General features: G+C 34.9%; 1 protein-coding gene and 1 long non-coding RNA gene across 2 annotated transcripts; one reads left to right on the forward strand and one right to left on the reverse strand.

Moving 5' to 3' along the window:
• Positions 1 to 200: 200 nt before the first annotated feature.
• On the reverse strand, positions 201 to 14410 carry fbxw5 (F-box and WD repeat domain containing 5). Its single transcript, XM_067406455.1, has 10 exons — positions 14178 to 14410; positions 12261 to 12456; positions 11875 to 12032; positions 9085 to 9268; positions 8847 to 8995; positions 8197 to 8523; positions 6731 to 6914; positions 6471 to 6618; positions 4209 to 4421; positions 201 to 1945 (listed from the first exon to the last, which is right to left on the reverse strand). The coding sequence occupies exons 2-10, from the start codon at positions 12445 to 12447 to the stop codon at positions 1675 to 1677; spliced, it is 1821 nt and encodes a 606-aa protein (XP_067262556.1). The 5' UTR covers positions 12448 to 12456; positions 14178 to 14410; the 3' UTR covers positions 201 to 1674.
• Positions 14411 to 18626: 4216 nt separating this feature from the next.
• Positions 18627 to 20818, forward strand: LOC137034754 (uncharacterized). The gene is made up of 3 exons (XR_010896974.1): positions 18627 to 19704; positions 20346 to 20426; positions 20519 to 20818. It is a non-coding gene; the product is annotated as an uncharacterized lncRNA (long non-coding RNA).
• The last annotated feature ends 354 nt before the right edge of the window (positions 20819 to 21172 follow it).

Raw genomic sequence — 21172 nt, forward strand, 5'->3', positions numbered from 1 at the left:
ATTTGAAATTGTGTGCTAACCATATATTTGTAATTGTGTGCTAACCATATATTTGTAAAACAAATAAAGTTAATTTAAGTGTTCTCTAAATATGTATATATATTTTTTTCCAGTTCTTCTCTTCAGTAAAGGTAAAAACATGGAACATTAAGACACGATAGCTGCTTTGGGTAAAATAAGAAATTCCCACTGTATCTGGTAAAAGAAAAAGTTTAATGGGTCAAACAACTTATAAACATTCCACAATACAAAATCTAATGATGGCAAAAAGCCAAAGGGCAGGTGGGAAAATCAGATTCACAAGCTCAAATAAATGTCACACAGAGATCTAGGTCCATTAAAAACAAAACAACTGATGTACTAACAACTACAGAGAAGAATGCTGCATATTGTGATCCAAACTGTGTTGCCATAACACAAGTAACAGATATTCCAGAGGAGTTTCACAGGTATAGATCATATATGTGAGCCATGGGGAGCATTTCTTTTCATTTATATGAGATAACAAATGAGCACCTTTGCTGAACATTTACTGCTGGTAAACAATGTAAGCTTATGACACAAGAAGGTGAAGTGCTGGAGGTGAGTTATGAGTATAAAGTAGCAAAGCACCCTTATGCTGCATAGTGTTTCAATGCTGTACAGTCATAGAGCTCATCTACATTAAATATATAACGGAGAATGAAATAGCCTGTGGTCAACCTGAAATGGATTTTTTTTCTCTCTTTTGGTAGTTTTAACAATCCTATAGAAATAAATGTGAATCCAACCTGCACATCATGTCATGACATATGTCATACTAGATGTAAATATAAAATAAATATGACACCATAACAGAGGTGTGTCACTGGTTCATTGTTAAAACTGAATGATTGTATAAAGGTGACGACTAAAGGTTCAACATAAAGGCTTTACATTTCTTTGGAATTTTTACATTTTCAGTAAAGTATGATTGTTAAATCCATATGCACAATGGATAAGATTGGTTTCAATAATAAAGGCATAGATGGAGTAGAAATAAACATGGTCATTCTGTAACTGAACTGCCCTTTCTTTACATAAAACTGGACCACATATAAAACACCAGAGACACATAACTGTTGTAAATGTATAGCAGAATTTTGATTTTTCTCCCTTTTAGAGAGTATTTAAATACTCTGATCATGGTCTTGTTCTGATCATCATGTTGTCAAGCTTTTTAATAACGTACAGAGAAAAAAATACTTATAAAAAGTATGAACGTGCAGACATGCACAGGTGGTGTTTCACTCACCACAACTGGGTTAAATGGACTTACAACTGCACACGTGACACACACATGTGAATGTGACCTTTACATCTTTCTTAAAATTCTTGGTTCTTTGCCCTTTGAAGTCACATGTCCTGTTGATGTCCGTCTTGTGCGTTTTCTTGCGCATCAGAACTGATCTTTCACAAATATGGTGATCCAAAAAGCCCATTTTCTTTTGTTTCTTTATGCAAAGATCACTTTTCATTTTTCAGTGATTTGTTGGTCACGGTACATCCTGCAAGAGGGCCACTAAGGAAATACATGTACCCTTGTTGTTCTCATAGACACCCATGTGTAAGTCCACAGTTTCTTGACCTCACACATGTCTCTCTGCTCATGGAGTGTCTTTCTGTAATGTTTCGATACACCCGCCAGGGTCCAGGTCAGGGTTTGCCGTTCAGATTAGCTCTTCTGTGGCCGAGCAAGGAGGACAGCAGTTTGTGAGCCCGTGGTGGGTGTCGGGGGGCCTGGGTGAGACGCACCATGCGTGGCGAGCGCCACACTTTAATGGTGGAGTCATCACTGGCAGACAGCAGCAGCTCCTGGTCTGCTGGGCTGAAGGCCACAGAGTTAACCACATCATCATGTTGCAGGCGTGCCAGGCAGATGTTGTAGTGTCGGTCCCAGATGTAACCGTGCTTGTCCTCTGCGCCACTGCACAGACAATTACACTAATTAGAGAATTAGAGAACACTTCTGGTGCGGCTATGACTTAATCCTTACTATCTTTTGTTTGTCAAGCGTTGAGAGAGAACTCTAATTGGTTCTTCAGCTTAGTGATCGAGTCAGAGAATAAAAGCATAAGTGATGAAAGTGAGCAAAAATGTCAAGCTTTTGTCACAACTTATCATTTTACGTTGGCTTGGTGTGTCATGGCCTCAAAAAAAAAAAAAAAAAAAAAAAAAAAAATCATAAGATGCAACCATAAGATGTGATGTGGAAGAAAGGTACAACATTTATTGGAGAAATAAGAAATATACAACTGGCACAATATTCTTTCATTGCATTGAGCACACATAATTCACAATATTGTGAATATTGCCATGATTTTAATACGATTCCAAGTTTCCAAATAATTGTGCCAGTAGGCTAGTTTCACTGTCATTCCTTGACTCATAAGTATGAGAGATTTTGAATACCATCTCACCAAGAGAATATTTAGCTTAGTTGCAAAAATGTAAATGCAATTGGGAAGTTCAAATTAATTTCTGTGAATCAGTTATTCAAACTATCCATTCAATGAATCAGTCCAATGAACAGTTATTTAGTGTCATTCAAATATTGCTGAATATTACCATGTACTGTATTGCAGATGTAAATTTAAATATTCTTTTGTTCAACAGTGAAAAACTGTGGTTGTTAAATGCTTATAGTATTTTAAAACTATTTTAACTGTAATTTACTTCAAAAATAATGACTTGCATTAAATCATGTAAACTGGAATACACCACAACTTTTAAAATCTGAAAATAAATAAATAAAAATAAAACAATAAGCATCTGTTATACAACTTTTGTAAATGGTTAAAAAAAAAAGTCGTTCTGATCACAAACTCATCAAGTGCCTTGTTGCTAGTAGACGTGTAACAACTTAAAATAGCCTTAAAATATCAAACATGTTTGATATTCTCAGACTGGATGGAATCATAGTTTTAAGCTAGAAAATATCTGCAGAATGGCTCTGACTCGCCAACTAGCGTTGACTCCTCCAGACTGTAAACTGGGCAAAAGTCATGTAGTGTATTTCAGCCATAAAGGATAAGTTCACTTCAGAATTAAAATTTCCTGATAATTTACTCACCCCATGTCATCCAAGATGTTTATGTCTTTCTTTCTTCAGTTGAAAATAAATAAAGGTTTTTGAGGAAAAACATTCCAGGAAGTAACGCAGTAGGGTTTTTTTGTAAAGGGCGTTTGACTTAGTCTTTGCGCGTTTGCTTTATAGATACTGGAATGGTACTTCCACCTACATCACGCGTGACCTTTCCAACGTTATTATGTGATGCGTGGTGCATTGCAGAGCTAGTGCAAGATGAGCATTTGTGGTTAAAAAGTATATAAATTATTTTTTGTTTTAGAAAATGACAGATCGCTTTGCTAGATAAGACCCTTATTCCTCGGCTGGGGTCATGTAGAGTCCTTTGAAGCTGCACTGAAACTGCAATTTGGACCTTTAACCTGTTGTACCCCAGTGAAGTCCACTATATGGGGAAAAATCCTGTAATGTTTTCCTCAGAAACTTTAATTTCTTTTCAACAAAAAAAAGAAAGACATAACATCTTGGGATGATATGGGGGTGAGTAAATTATCAGGAAATTTTAATTCAGATGTGAACTAATCCTTTTAAATAATTTTTACAGATTGTCTAACTCCTATGAAGTAAAATGTTTTTTTGTTTTTTAGAATGATTTTCACCAAAAATTATTCTCCTCTTGCAAATTATTGCAAAAAGAAAAAGGGAAATTAAAAATATTACTCTTTAAAGCCATTTTAGAGCCAATGCCTAAATATAGCAAAGTAATATCTAATATCCTCATATGGTCTGAAAAATACCAAGATATCCATTTTATCACAGAGCTGCAGTACTGTGTTGTCCTTGTTCATATATTCTGGCACAGACTTTAACTTATGTCTTTTTTATTTCTATTGACTTAACATTATGGCTGGTACAGATCACTATCATACCTGGCCAAGTGGAAAACACTGACGTGTTGAAATTCCTATTTGCTTTTTCCATCATGTCAAAACATGAGGATAATTACCAGCTTACAATTAATGTAAAAGCTTAATTAGTCATGCAACCAATTGATGGTTAATTGAGCAATTAACATTCCTGTTATTAAATACTCAAAAAAAGCAAATGTGTGTGTCAGGGCCTTTCAGCAAATACAATGTGCTAGTACTGGGTTGTAAATTACCTGGCGACAAAGTCTCGGCTGACATCAAGGAAGATGAAGAAGCATTCATCGTTGGGTGTGAAGGCCCGGTGAGCTCGAAGGCTACGGCGCTCCTCTCTAAGACTCTTCAGATCAATCACATGCAGGTCGATCTCCTCCGCGATGGGAGGAGGGGACATGGGGTCAGAGATCACACAGCCCGCCGGCCACGCTCGACTGTTCACGTACAAGTACCTATGTGCAGACAAACACTGAATGACGGCAGCCACTTTAATTGATAATGCTTTAATTTCTGCAGGGTTTACACATTTTTAACCACTTTCTCATTTTTTTTTTTAAAGGGATGAGTCAAAATGATAAATTATTATATTTATATTAACAATAAATGTGTGGTATTCAAACTGTTCCGAAATCTGTACAGTGTTTTTACTTTGGAATGTGCAGTGATTACATTTAATTAAATCATAGCCTTTTGAAGTTTAATAATCAGTTACATTAAAGGTGGGGTAAGCCATATTTCAAAAACACTGGTAGTTAGTCAGACCAACACCAACAACAAACATGTAGCCAATCAGCATTAGGGGCATATGACAGTCGAAGAGAGAGAATGAGCAAGAGGGAGATTTGATAAAAGACTGCAGAAAGAGAGATGACACACAATACAAAAGAGCTCAAAAGAATATCACTGGAATTAAGGTTTATGACTGGTCAAGTGTTTTAGGATCCGCATTAATATTAGAAGCTTTCCAGTGCTGGAGAGAGCCAAGTGGGAAAACCTTAAAACAGACGCAGAGGCTGCTTTGATTCCGCTTCACTCGTTAGTAACATTGGGTTTGAGCGTCATTGATTGTCTGGAGCTGCTGTTGATGACTAACAACAAACTCTTGTTTGTATTTACTCTTGTGTACTGTACTCTTTTTGTGCTTCCTTGTCATTCATTCATTCATCTGTGCTGTTTTTTTTATGAAGCATTATTTTGTTGCACGTGAGCTGTGATAACATTACGTGTGTAACAGTGGCCAGCTAGTTAAAGTTGTGGAGGTAAACCACTGCGCACTGATGACCGCTATAGAAAATGCGGTGTTTAGCATCATTGTTAGCACTCACCTTGCCTGCCAGCAGCGATCTGGGTTCGACTCGGAGCAGGGTGGATAGGATTGGAGGGTGAGTTTTGGAGGTGGAGCAATGAAGGGAGGGGTGTGTTTGTTTTGGTTGATTTCAAATCCAACAGTTTTTTTGAAACATGGCTTAGCCCACCCAATCGCCATACCACGATTCTTATTTTTTTGTCCCCAAAAATTTAAGACCTCTTGAAATAATAATTAAGACTTTTCTTATGCCATTTAAGATATTTAAGGCTTTTTATGGCCTTAAAGGATTAGTTCACTTTCAAATGAAAATTACTCCAAGCTGCTGATGAACACAATCGGAGAAATATTTATAAATATCCTGATGCATCCAAGCTTTATAATGGCAGTGAGCGGGATCAATGAGTATGAGCTGAAGAAAGTGCTTCCATCCATCATAAACATACACTACATGGCTCCGGGAGAAGCTTAAACTTACGGAACAAGTTTAACTGACGCAACGGCAGTTCCATTTTTTTTTGTAATTTGATTACGGAAGGCGGTCTGGTGGAAACTAGATATTTTGCTTCATAACTTCTTGAATATGGATTTTTTTTTTTTTTTTTACACAAATGCATCGCTTCGCTTCAGAAGGCCTTTATTAACCCCCCGGAGCCATGTGGAATGTGTTTATGATGGATGGATGTGGATGGAGACACTTTCTTCAGCTCATACTTGTTGATCCACACTCACTGCCATTATAAAGCTACGATGCATCAGCATATTTATTAATATTTCTCTGACTGTGTTCATCATAAAGAAGAAAGTCATATACACCTAGGATGGCTTGAGGGGGAGTAAAGTAATACATATAGGGTAATTTTCTTTTGAAAGTGAACTATTCCTTTAAATTTGAACACAGCACAGAATTCAGCTTTCTAAGTCTACTTGCGCCCCCCGAAGGAAAACTTTGTGGTTTTGTATCCCATAGAAACACAACAGCAACATCCTGGCTCACATCACTCATATCACCCTAGCTTTGTGGTTGCATGATTTGCAAGGTAAATTTAGCCAGATAATATTCTATACAAATTCCACAAATTTGTTCTCGATTAAATTTCGCTGGCCAAATGAACTTGCTGAGTAAACTGCATTAGTCCAAAGTCAATTAAAAGCTCATGTATGTTAGTCATCTACTGCTGCACAGTACACACACCTATGGTCAGGTGACAGACCCATGCCGATAATGTGGCCGTGTATGTCGATCACATGATCCAACGAGTCAAAGAATTCCTCTGTACTGCGCTCCTCTCCTAACACAGGACCACACGTTGTCATTTGATCAGGCATTATCCGCTTGATACCTGAGAAACACAAAAACACATGAATTTACCATCCAGACATGTACTGTATGGAATTAGCAGATTAAGTAATCATTCGTACAGTGTCCCATCCAAAACACAAATGCAGACTCACCTATTTGGTGAGGTGAGTAGGTAAGGCTGCCAGTGGTGAAGAGGAGGTAGGTCTTATCCTCTCCTTCTCCCGGAGCTGAGGGAGACACCAGGTTTGGATCAGGAGCTTTGGTGCGTCTGCTGCCCATCAGCCTGGCCACCTTTGTCTCCAACTCTCGATCACGAGCAGCTATGCTCTGACATCCCTAACAGCAGCAAATACAGCACACATAACTGACAACATACAAGTTAAAGAGGAGTGCTCTCAATGCACGGTTCATTAAAAAGTTTTCCATCATAGTTGATCTTTTGCTAGGGTCTGTTATGCTGAGAAAACACACTTCAACAGGAAACTGCATTCCCAGTCCGTTTTACTTCCATAATGCAGGGATGCAAACAGGTAAGGGGGGAAAAAGGTGAGAACATTGCGTGGGGCGGGGGCATGCTCCGAACATTTTTTTAAAGATATTTGCTTTACATGCTCATTTGTAGTTACTTTAAGGGATTTTTTAATTTATTTGTTATTACCTTGTATGTCCAAAACTGTAATTTTTCCAAAAAAAAAAAAAAAAATTGCTGCAACATTTCACCAAAATCAAGATTTAATAGGCTACATTTGGTCAAAACCTCATGTTATAAAAAGATGAAGTGCTATGGAGGCTATTTAAGACAATATTGGCTGATTAGACAACAATACTGAGCTAAACTGCAAACTATTTGCCCTCTCTCTTTTCACCGTTCCCACATCTCAGACCTCAAAAGTTCCCACATCTCATACCCATCTTTCTCTTTCTTTGGAATAACAAGGCCAGATGAGTAATTCACAATTAGGCCTCGAACATGTATCAAATACTGCAAATTTTGATTGCATGCAATGAAATTTCAATGCAATGTTAATTTTCAGTATTGAAAGATCACTTTTTTTCAACAATGGAAAACTGACAGATTATTTACCGGAATCTATAAATGAGGAACCAAAAATATTTTGGTCTTCATCAGGCATAAATGATTCTATATTGCATTATACTCACTGCTTTTGAATTCATAGTTTTGTTGCTGAAAGATTTTTTTATAAAATTAAAACAAAATTCCCATTTTCAAAGCGAAGACTTTTTCCATCTATGTATTCTGTATCTTTACAAGCATGAGGGAATTGCCGAAATACTGGTGGTGTAAACTTAAAGAACTGTTCCTACATTTGAAATGTGATGCAAACAAACATTAAAATGAATATTTGCAATTATGCAGCAAATTGTATGTGCACATCTAACTAATTTCAATAGAATTTTAAATTTGAATTTTAACCACAATATAATGACTGCAGAAAGGTACAATTAAATTCAATTGAACACTAATCATTTTCTACGTATGCTGCTCTTTATGTCAAAGTTTTCCAAATTTACATTTATTAATTCAGCATTCTAGGCTTTCTTCATATCACTGGGATCTTTTTTGTCACATGAGATGCTAGCGATTTCTAGATCTTACATGTATTACATGCTGCAGCCCAGATGGGTTAAATGTGGGCAGATGTGCTGACACTCTTTTTTCTCCTCGCTCCTCATCCTCCTCGTCCTCATCATCTTCTTCCTCGTCCTCCTCTTCACTGTCTGTGTTTCCTAGATCAAAGAAAAGAGGCTGGTGCTGCTGTGTCCGCTGAGCTTGTGCCTGTGACTGAGCTTCATAGTCCAGGAGGAGGTCAGGAGAGTCATGCCGACGGCAGTGGGCCACCATCACTGTGCGGATAGTGCTGGCATTGATGTTCTGGATCTTAAAGAGGCGCTTCACCACATTCACGTTTTCTGACTCAATGTCCTAAACATGGATGGGGTAACACTTGAGTAGTTAGGACAAAAATGTTGTCTATATTGTCTACAGCTAGGTAACTTCATAACCATTAAATGATTATTTTTTTATTAATAAAACTTAATGTGGTTACAGATATTTAATAAAGCACCACAATGAAAATATGTCAAAGATCACAATGGGTCTCATTAACTATGGAATAACACAATAGAAACCACTGTTTTATCACTGGGTAAAAGCCAGTAGGCAACATTTCTCAATTCATCAATTACAGTTAATTTTGGACCCAGCACATCAGTTTGAGACCATACAAGAACTGAACACATCTGGACCTGGAAGGCTTTGTTGAGCCAGAGCACAGAGCAGGAGGTCATGTTGCCAATCCAGTGCAGGTTACCAGAGATAAGGTGGGTCTCATTCAGCCAGCAGCCGAACACGTCATAGGGCTTATTTCTCACGCGAGACAGCAGAGTGTAGTTCTCTACGGATCCAAAACAACAATATCAATCAAAACTCAACTTAGAGTGACTGTGGGTGTGTGCAGTCGATGTATATAAAAACAGTCTCTACCCAAACTGAAGACTGCAATCTCTCCAGAGGAGGAGTGATGTGGGCCCAGGTAGACCCCTGACACCAGCAGGAGTGTGTCATCCGCATTAAACTGGGAGAACTGAGTGTAGCCCCAGTTAAACTGTCGCATACTATAGCTGTGAACCAAAGAGATGGTGCCATCTGGTTTCTCTGTGTCCCAAATCTGTAAAAACACCAAACATATTATTCAGTGAATAGCAAAGCAGTAACAACACAAACTTTTTATTTTCAACATTAAGATTTTAGTTTACATGTTATTTATATATGTGCTTAAAAGGAACTAAAAGGAAGTATATTTATTGGTAATTGCTAAAGCGAGCATCACTGTCACCATTGCTCGTGGAACAAAGACATAAGAGTGTTAGAGATGAAGGTAAGGATTGTCTTGCTTTAAATATGCAGAAATGCACTCTGCATCATGTTGGTTTCATATGGTTGTAAAAACTTTTAAATGAACAAACATTTAATATTACTAACTTTAATAACATTAAAAATAGCATGTAGTCTAACCATCAATTAGTATATAATTTCCTTACACCTTGAAAACGTGAACGTACACATCATAACCATTATTTAAAAAAATGTTTTAAAAAAAATTCCAAGGTAGAAAGTGGTAACACTTTAAGGTGTAGTTACATGTACTGACTATAGTAATTATGCATAATTACAAGCAACTATATCAAACCTTAAACCCAACCATAACCCTATAGCAAGTATATGTATATTTTTATAAAATTAGTGCTTATGTGTAATTACATTATAACAACCTCACCTTAAAATAAAGTGTAACCTAAAGCCAGGGACACACTTAATGACTAGCTGAAATATTCTAAGACTGAACTGAACACACTTACAGACTGTTTACTTTGACTGGAGTAGATTTTAATCTTTCACAGTTGGAGAAGAGCACAAACATTTACGACTGAGTCAGACTGCTACACAGCACTTAATGATTGGTAAGTCACAAACATGGATATCAAGGGACATGCACCACTACTTATTTGCAGTGCAATTTGTGCATAAAAAACAGGGGGAAAAACCCTGCTAACACTGGTGGTTTTATTTATAAAACATTAAACATAACTTGAATTAAAAAATGTTTTTCTCTATCAAGTTTTCTTTTTGTCTTTATTGCCTGAGTAGACATTTCATTATGCTTTTCCTTATTAAATTCATTAATTACAACATTTCTAGAACTATTTTTAAACCTATAATCAAGCAATAATATACACTGTTATTCTCAAATCAGGAATTAAAAACGAATTGGTTCGTTCTGAGCAAAAATGGTGGGCTATTTTTTTACCAAGTTAAAAACGAAATAAAATACTGCTATATTTATTCCAAAGCAGGAGTCATTCAAAATGTTGTTTTAATTTTCATTTTATCAGTCTAAAGTAAATGTACAACGCTCCCAAATCTATTTAACGTGACTGACAACACTGCAAACACTTCATTTGACAGAAGAGATATTCAAGGAACTTTTACCTCATTATATTTCTTTAAATATAGGTTACTATTAGATATAATTAGTGTAAATATAAAATTATTGTCATGTTTGTATTTTTTTATTTGTTTTTTATTTGTTTTTTTATTTGTTTCTAAGCATCTGTAGACACCGTGACCGCACACTACATGATTTTTAACACCGACTGTAAACATAGTCTGAAAGCAATTGGCTCTGACTTGGTGTGTTTGGACATGATCAGTAGTATTAAATTATATTCATTATCGGCCTTTCAGTCATTAAGTGTGTCCCTGGCTTAAGAAGTATTTTTTATTTATTTATTAATTTTTTTAATATCATAATTTATTAATTCAAAAAGATCATTAAATGTTTTGGTGTGGCAACACATGACATTTTATCACCTAAACTTACCTTGCCTGTCATAAAAATGTCAAATTATATGATATTTTTGGCCCTGACACAGTCCTTTTATGATATCAACATCCTGTTCATATATTTTTTCATGCATGTTGGTCAAAACACATGACTGATTTGGTTGTGACTGGTTTGTCAAATATTTTTTATATCAATATTTGATAAAAGATTATGCTGAACAAACGTACATGATTTTGTTTCCAAGAAATTCATTCTTTTATTGAGGCTTTTTTCTTCACTATGATATCAGAAGTTTTCAAGTCATTATACATTTATAAATACATTAAAAAAGCATCATGTCATTGACCTTCATACTTGCTGTTATTTGATTTGAAAAAGTATTAAATTCATAACTTGTCCTATATCATTTGCTCTAAGAACATGAAAATGTTATTTAATAAATTATGATTTTAATTAATAATAAACAATAAATATGATTATAAAACATTTTAGACATGCCATGACTTGACAGATGTCCCCTGCCCAGATGTCCCTTTTTTATATAAATATAACCAAAGATACTAAATAATATAACTGGCAAATCAAATAATTTTTCATTCAGACATTTATTTGCTCATTATAAATCATGAAAATTAGGTAAACATTTGAAACGTGCATTTGCTGGTCCAGCCTGGAAAATTCAAGTTTTTGTCATGATTTGAGTGTTTTGAAACAAAATTTATGAGACAGTAGTTGGCAGATTTTATTGGTGATTTCAAAAATGAAATTGAATCGTAAGCTTAGTGAACAGCTGTAGAGAATTTGATGTTTCCCTATTCAAAGAGATAAGAGCTACACTTGTATGACTGAAATAGCTGCCGAGAGGCATTTCAAAGATGGCCGCATAGTGAAATGACTTGCCTGAAAGGAACTGCAGTAGGCAGTCTTACCTTAACAGTACAGTCTTTGGAGCAGGAAGAGAAGCGATGTCCACGGTGAGAGAAGGCCAAATGCAGGACCTGATCATGATGTTCCTTCAAAATCTGAACCTCCACACAAGGGATGCAGTCATACAGCCGCTTGAACTCCCTGTACCATGACACAGCCGCTGCACACATGCAGGAATCGCATTGTTACTTTGTACTGCCACAGTGTGGCATTCATACATGACAAAGAGAGTAAAAAAGTGGCAAACTCTAGACACTGTTTTTTACTACTATCTGGATTATTAAAGGCCATATGTACACATTCCACTTTAGTTGATCTTCATAGAAGTGTAGGTGTGTGCTACTATATTTTGCACATTAATTCATTAACTGTGGTGCAGCTGCAGTACCTGGGTGGCGAGGTACAGAGCGTGGGATGCGGTAATAGCTGTAGAAGAGCTCCTTCCAGAGGAACTCATCCCGCGACACAGCAAACCACTGACGGCAGGTAAACCCAGCACTCAGCACTGCCTTATGAGGGAGATGCAAGAAGATTTCCAGCACCAGGCTGTCCGGCAAGCCAGGGCCACTTGCCATCCTGACATCCTGAGAGAACATAACATTAACAATGATTATCAATCCAAACAAGCAAGAAACAACTCAGAAGTCTCAAACTGGAAATGTTCTGCAGCCACACTACCCTTGAACTGAACTGAAAAATAGAACTGAGATTTGAACCCTTCCCTTTATAAACTGCCCCTAAAAGTGGAATTTTGAACAATCTTGATCATTCATCATTACATTTTGGACTCAAAAGTGTCTTCTAAGTGTAAAGAAACAGAAAGTGTTAATATATGTCCATGTACCATGTGCTCTAGAGATCAACGAGCTGAGAATGAGATATTAAGGCTTCAATAAACACCTCACCTGTATAACCCAAATTTATTTTGTGCCAACATGACAAAGTCAGCCGCAGTAGTTAAAACAAGTAACATAAAAATTACCACCAATACATAGAGTTAAACACACCAATTAGCTAGAAAATGTTTAATATAAAAAATAAAACAAAGAAATAATGTGATTTCACACATAACAGACAATGTCCATCTCTAGCAAGTTTGGAAGCTTATCTTTCAAAGAATATCGTTTGACACCCTCTACCTGCAACTCCATCCACTATAACGGGTAAAAAATTGTAGCTCACCCATCTCATTTTTCTGTTCTAATTTAAGATCTGACAGCTGTGAATTATTAGTAACAGAGTCTCGCCTTCTCCACCCATGTTTATTTTTAGAGGTAAAGAGTAAGGAAAGGAAACTATGTAGAAATTATTTTTCTCCAATTTTTATTAAATATAAAAAGGTACCACTTTGGAATCTGTAGTTTGTTGTTTTGCTGATTTTTGAACACCTTCTTAATGATAATCAACTGATCTAAGAGCATTTAGCAAATAAAGAAAACTTTATTTGCACATAAAGAGAAGTTTCTGTGAATAAATGATTATGCATACTCTTTTAACTACTAAATGATTAGGAAAGCTAAAATAGTCTGTGTTTTAGGGATGTATTCATGTAGAAATTATGATCATTATTTTGTTATTATTGATAACTGATAAGATGGCATAAATCTATATTGTCTATATTGTTGTTTTATGGGAAAAAAACTGCATTCACACTAAAGCTCAAATCTACAATTCAGTCAATTTATACAACAAACTAAATAAAACAGGAAAGCATGAAATATACATAACATAAAAATAACTACGTTATTTTTGTAGGCATGCAAGGATATAGACATTCTGGGTTACCAACCAATATAATTGATTTTTATTTATGACTAACGTTATCCCAGAACGTCCTGATCGGGTTAGATTTATAAGATTTATTATAATTATTTCAAACAGTGCATCCACCCACATACAAATTTGGTAACAAGTTTTGATGTTTTAATATTATGGCAGATATTGAACATCTGTACTGTACTGTCTGTCTTAAACTAAACTCAAACTCAATTTAAGCTCCAGTATTTAATTTTCTTTATACAAGCGTTAAAAAAAAAGAAAAAAAAAAAAAGGTATCAAAACATTATGACATTATGACAATTTTCTTTTGTAACCTAGCACAGAACAAGAATATACTGCTTGAACGCACATAATAAGCCCGATATAAAACCGATATATGGATGTTAATTGTTATTTTTCGTTAGCAGCTAAAGTAGCTAATAACACAAGCTAATCTCATTACCAAAGCTCAAGACAAACAAATATCCACAGGACATGCTTTGTGAAACTATATTTCAGATAAATATTTAATTAATTTTTACATTACCTGCCAAAGGTCACAACCTATGGAATAAATAGCTGGTTTACAGGCAAGAAAAATATATCATTCTCAATTTGTTTCAGCTCCGGTTAAACGACTAGCACAATCCCCAGTCTACAAAAATCGAACTCCGATGCAATACGTGCTGGACTAGCTCAGGTAAAAAAGTCGATCGCAGAAAATGTTTACGTCTGGTGTGTCGTAGGATGTTCTCATGTTGATTTTTAGAGCACCTCTTTGGATGAGACCAGAGCCATAGAGAGACAGAGTTGCGACAACGGAAGTATGGAAGTAAGATAATGCCAAATGTTTTTGAAATAAAAAGCTTGTTGAATTGCACTATTTGAAAAAAATATGCATTACATTAGCTGTGCTTGCATTTAGATGCACTGTATTTTTAAGGCTTGCATTTTTATGGGATGAAATTCAACACAATCGTATATTTAATCTGTGAATATTTCAATTAAAAATATTTCACACACATTTTCATTATTAAAAATTCAATAATTCATATTCACCTTTCAAATTTCACTTCCAAAATATTCATTCTGTTTAAAAATACAACCTATAAAATTCGACTAGCAATTTTCAGTCCATTTTATTTCGCTTTACAAATTCGCTTCCACAAATTCAGTGGTTCAAATTCGGCAGAAAATTCAACATTTCACATCCGGGAACTGCAGGAAGAGCAGTAGAGTGCCGATGCATCATCTCTATCTGCTGTTAGTCTTCTTCACCAGCAGGTGTCGCTAGCGGCTGTTTAGGAAGACCAAAGCAACGCTAGTAAGTCATCATTCATTCATAAAAACGGATTTACAGAATTAGAGCAAGCATAAGTGAATATGTGATGATTATCAGGGCCAGTATAAATGCAGAAACGCTGATAAAGACACAAAAACTGCATTTATGTTTAATTCAGTGTATTTACGCTTACTTTCCCAGTGTAGCTACAGCTTTCTCTCCAGTGAACAAGATAACGTTATTGCCCGATGCTGGTGTACAGAGCAAACGTTAAATCTGAGGTAGACATATATTTCTCTCTGTTGTTTAGTTCCCTTAACTTTATATCGCGGCGCTGTGTTGTAATACTAGGGCTTCCCTCATCCGTCATAGGATTGCCCTGCCATCAGGACAAAAACTCTTAACACAGCTTAATGGACTCGTACAGTGATATAAAAGACCAAACTCGCATCTCATTTGTGATGTAGGTTAGACTATATAGGCTCCAAGAAAGCAGATACTGGCATAAAGTTGAACGTTTGATTATGATACTCGCAAATTTAGGGACCGTCTCTAAAGTTACGACATTCTGTATTCACGTTTCTACCTTCAATTGCATTTAAAGAGAATGACTTAGTCACAAAACCAACTGTAAATTGTTCATCTAGCTGTCAGGTATAATGCAAACCTTTTAGATTTTTGATGTTTATTATAATAAAAGGTAACACTTTATATTAAATAGTTGATATGAACGAACAATGAACTGCACTTCTACAGCACTTACTAATCTTTGTTAATGTTAATTCCAGCATTTACTAATACATTATTAAAATCAAGAGTTGTATTTGTCAACTTTAGTTAATGCACAGTGAAGTAACATGAACAATGAACTGCTGTATTTTTATTAATGTTAACAAAGATTAACAAATACAACAACAAATGTGTTGCTCATGGATAGTTCACATTAGTTAATACATTATGAACCTTACTGTAAAGTGTTTCCAAATAAACTGTCAAGTAATATGTAAAGATTGCTATGTATTTCACTACTGTATTGGATTATACAAAAAAATGCCATAACTTAAAGCTCAATAGCATATGATGAGAATGATTTAGTCACCAAAACTACCTGTGAAGTGTTCATCTAGGTGCCAGGTCGAAGAGTGATGCACCCTTCTCTCTCTCTCTCTCTCTCTCTCTCTCTCTCTCTCTCTCTCTCTCTCTCTCACACACACACACACACACACACACACACACATATTCAAACACACTCAACTCAAAGTACATGCACATATACTTTTTCTTTTTTTTACACATTCATCACACAATTAGTTCTACTTAGTTAATTTTATTTCTAAATTTTATTTAAAATTTGTATAAGCAGGATAATCTATGATCAGGTAAAATAAAAAATTAACAAAGTAAAAAAAAATAGTGTGATGAACGTGTAAAATAAATAAATAAATAAATAAATAAATAAATAGTATATATATATATGCATGTACTTTGAGTGAGGTGTGTTTGAATATGTATATGTGCATGTGTGTCTACAAGAGTTTGGTAGAAGGTAGAAACGTGAATACCAAATGTCGTGACTTTAGAGACGGTCCCTAAATTTGCGAGTATCATAATCAAACGTTCAGCGTCAAATCAACTTTATGCCAGTATCTGCTTTCTTGGAGCCTATATAGTCTAACCTACATCACAAATGAGGTGCGAGTTTGGTCTTTTATATCACTGTACGAGTCCATTAAGCTGTGTTAAGAGTTTTTGTCCTGATGGCAGGGCAATCCTATGACGGATGAGGGAAGCCCTAGTATTACAACACAGCGCTGCGATATAAAGTTAAGGAAACTAAACAACAGAGAGAAATATATGTCTATCTCAGATTTAACGTTTGATCTGTACACCAGCATCGGGCAATAACGTTATCTTGTTCACTGTACAGAAAGCTGTAGTTACACTGGGAAAGTAAGCGTAAATACACTGAATTAAACATAAATGCAGCTTTTGTGTCTTTATCAGCTTTTCTGCATTTATACTGGCCCTGATAATCATCACACATTCACTTACCGCTTGCTCCATTTCTGTAAATCTGTTTTTATGAATGAATGATGATTTACTAGCGTTGCTTTGGTCTTCCTAAACAGCCGCTAGCGACACCTGCTGGTGAAGAAGACTAACAGCAGATAGAGATGATGCATCGGCACTCTACTGCTCTTCCTGCAGTTCCCGGATGTGAAATGTTGAATTTTCTGCCGAATTTGAACCACTGAATTTGTGGAAGCGAATTTGTAAAGCGAAATAAAATGGACTGAAAATTGCTAGTTGAATTTTATAGGTTGTATTTTTAAACAGAATAAATATCTTGGAAGTGAAATTTGAAATGTGAATATGAATGATTGAATTTTTAATAATGAAAATGTGTGTGAAATATTTTTAATTCAAATATTCACAGCTTAAATATACGACCATGTTGAATTTCATCCCATAAAAATGCAAGCCTTAAAAATACAGTGCATCTAAATGCAAGTACAGCTAATGTAGTGCATATTTGTTTTCAGTTAGAGCAATTCAACAAGCTTTTTATTTCAAAAACATTTGGCATTAATTTACTTCCATACGGAAGTCAAAACGATTGATCGTCACGTGATTCGTGTAGCCTTCAGATAGTTCCAGGAAGTGCGTCGGCGGCAATTCAAAATGATAGGGTTAGAGAGACAGAACCGTGATTTTTGGTCATTTGTAGTCAATAAATGCATCGGTTTACAATATTTATGTAATACACCGACATTTGAATGTAGTATGTGTATGTAGTTACAGCAATGTTGTTTTTAAAAGATAAAAACCTGCTAATATTTGAGGATTAGTGTTGTCAACCAGCGTTGCCTGCCTTGTTAACATAATTCTGGCTAACATTATCTTGTTTAAAGATCGCGTTGCAGTTGTTTTGAAGTATTTTTATGTTTTTAAACTTGTATGTTAGTTAAGGGCAATCATGTCATGTTCACTATGGTTTCACAGGGACAGGAGACCTGCAGGTGACAGGTGATTGCCTTAAAAACCCATTGCAAATAAGTGAAATGTAAAATTTAATTAAGTGAAATTTAATTAATCTTAATGTTAACAATTCTTATGAACCCCATTCACTTACTTATTACTATATACAATATTTTCAATTCTAAAACAAAACATGATTATACACACGTGTGACTTTTGCACTGATTTAGTACAATGGATTTATAAATTTATTAATAAACTGCATGTCAAGCATTTCGTCTGTCCTTTCCTACATGTTCTTGTAGTCTCCGCTATGGTTTGCAGTGCTGCATGAGGATGATCCAGTTGTTCAGAGAAAGCAGTATGAATGCATGGTTACACGGAAAGGAGAAAGTTATGTTCAAGTCAGCAGGAGCAACCTAAATAGAACTAAAGATTGTGTTCATATACAGGTGTATCTGCCCTTTTTTAACAAAAAACAACACGGAACTTTTATGTTTATTAAAGGTTTATTAAAAATAAGGAGCAAGGAAAAGCTTGCAAAATCCAAGGAGCAGAGACTGGCAGTGACAGCATCATTGCATGGAGTCTTCGGGATCTGAATCCCCTTTGTGCTTGTATGGAAAGCAAAATAAAATGAAACAAAATGGGAGAAATTAAATACAGTAGTACTAGTAGTATATAATCTACAGTTTTGGTATTTAGTATGATTTCCCATATATATATATATATATATATATATATATATATATATAATTTTATTTTTATTTATTTATTTATTTTTTTGCTGCTGCTGCTGCTTTTAAGCATTGTTTTTTTAATCTCACTTATAAACTTCCCTCTCCCCATCAATCCAAAAATCAGCTGAGCTGACACATAATAGACAGTCAACAGAATCACAATGTATACATTCTCAAATATAAATTCTAAAATAAGGATTTTTTTTCTTTATTCCCAGGTGAAAAAATACTATAGTAATTTATAGTAATACCATAGTGTTTTGAACCATACTAAAGTACATGAATTAATTTGTTGTGGTAATTCTATATTTGCTGTGATAATATAACAACTATAGTAATATAAACAAATTATGTTACCCAATACTGTACTAAGTTTTCTACAACTTTAGGGTATATTATACTACAATATACACTACAGTATACTGTAGTAAAAAACTAAAGTATACTACAGTATTTATTACAGTTTATCAGTTCACTATATTGCAGTATGCTGTAGCATTCATTAACAACATGTTGTAAATACTATAATATATACAGTATACTACAATTTACTATAGTATGGTTCAAAAACACTATACTGTTTACTATAGTATTTTTTCACCTGGGTTGTACAATTAATAAGGATATTCTAATTTTAACACTTTCGCCCACCACAAGCCCCAAAGTTATATTTAACTCCGTTGAGAAGCTTTTTTCTCTAATTACACGACGATGAATAAAGCTGTTTTAATTTATTATCTAATCTATAACATCCCCTGAAACTATTTATTTAGTGAGCAATATCAGCTAGCATGCTTTAATACACAAGATAATTTGATTCAGATGTACTGATAATATAAAATCTTATAATTTAAACGGTTTACCTTTTAAAAGTGCATCACAAACGGTAACGTTATGTTCTGCTGTAACTCTACGGCGCGGCTGCTACTTCCGGGAACTATTGAGAGGCTCCACGAGCCGCCATTGCTGTAAAAAAACGTTCCATTGGAGTCTATGGAGTTTTCGCAACTCTCTCTCTCTATGGCTCTGGAAGAGACAAAGACAGGCAATGTTACTATGATTGATTTTGAGCGGTAAGTTTAACCCAAAAATTTGCTCTTTAATAGTGTTTTTTTTTTTTTCTATTTAATTATTAGTAACAGAATTTTGCTCTTTGGAATTAAAATGTACACGGGAGTTATAACAAGGGAGTACACATAGTGAATATGTAAACAAATTGTTAAGAGCTTAATTGATGTTTTATTTTAAAAATGTTAGATAATGGCTCAAAGTTAATGGCTATGGATAAGAAAGCTGACTCTGGTCATATCATTTTACATCTTTTACGTTCTTTAAAGGCCAAAGAAAAAACCTTAAGAGAATGTGAATTCCTATTGTAATTTCTAATTTTCCTAAAAGATATTGTCATATTTATCATAACCCCACTATACTTATTGTATATCGTCTTTATACTGTATAATGTCCATTAAGAGTTCTTCCAAATTATGATAAAATATTTATGTACATATTCATTTAGATAGTAGTTCAGTATTTGTTCATTTTGTTGTGAGAAGTCAGGGTTGGTAATATATAAGTTACATATGCACCTACCAAACCATGTTTTTTCACTCTCCATCCAATGTAGGTGAACTTGAAGTAGTGCTAATGTGAGCAGACAGGAGATGCTGTACAAGTGTTTAGTAATGTGAATTTTTGGTTTTATTTTTGGTTTTAGGACTGTCTTACTTGGCTGAGAGGTTGGCTTCATGTATGACATCTTCAAAAAGAGTCACAAACACAGGGTGACATGCTAACAGTAAGCAATATATGCAAAAAAGAAAGGATTTAATAAGGATTCAGCTTTGTTTGTAGGCACTAAATTTGAAATTCTTATTTCTTCTCCTGCAGGACAGCAAGTTTGGTCAGTCTCAAGGGCACCTCTATCAAGTGACCGCTCCTCATTCAATGTGGTTCCTATATAAAGCAGCATTTAATAATCAGTAAGAAATGAAAGCACTAATCATAAATCTAATTTTTTTCCTATACTGACAGCAATGATGAACTGTCTGTACACTCCGTTAAGGGGATGGGCATTTCTGATAACCTGTTCAGTGCATAAAGTATAATACAAAACTGAGTGGAAAAAAATATATACAAATACAAACAATGTTCCTATATGACCCTATAATAAAAACAAATGATGGTTAACATGGCTCTAGCATTATTCTTATCTTTTGGTTATATACAGAAACATTTTGCATACGAACTACATGAAACAATGTAAAGCTTAAAATGGAGATGGCAAATTAACTTCCAATATTATTGTCATTATCAGTACATTAATTTGAGAACTTAACAGATGTGATTACAAACCTGATATCTATTTTCAAATGCACATACAGCCAAAATTATGTTTCCTGCTATCACTGTAAAGCTGCTTTGAAACAATCTGCATTGTAAAAAGTGCTATATAAATACGAAGGATACGATTTGACATTAAAATTAAAACAAATTGTGATGTACTCACAGATAAATGCCCATAAACCATTATAACATCTGTAT

The sequence above is a fragment of the Chanodichthys erythropterus genome, chromosome 13 (genome assembly GCF_024489055.1).
Source record: "Chanodichthys erythropterus isolate Z2021 chromosome 13, ASM2448905v1, whole genome shotgun sequence".
Classification (NCBI taxonomy): domain Eukaryota; kingdom Metazoa; phylum Chordata; class Actinopteri; order Cypriniformes; family Xenocyprididae; genus Chanodichthys; species Chanodichthys erythropterus.

What these genes read in the sequence shown, in the direction of transcription:
- fbxw5 (XM_067406455.1), bottom strand. Translation starts at nt 12,447, where the DNA reads ATGGCAAGTGGCCCTGGCTTGCCGGACAGCCTGGTGCTGGAAATCTTC. An exon ending in CCAAAGACTGTACTGTTAAG is followed by an intron (nt 9,269 to 11,874) that starts GTAAGACTGCCT and finishes GTGTTTTTACAG; the next exon opens with ATTTGGGACACAGAGAAACC. An exon ending in GGTCTGTCACCTGACCATAG is followed by an intron (nt 4,422 to 6,470) that starts GTGTGTGTACTG and finishes GTCTGCACATAG; the next exon opens with GTACTTGTACGTGAACAGTC.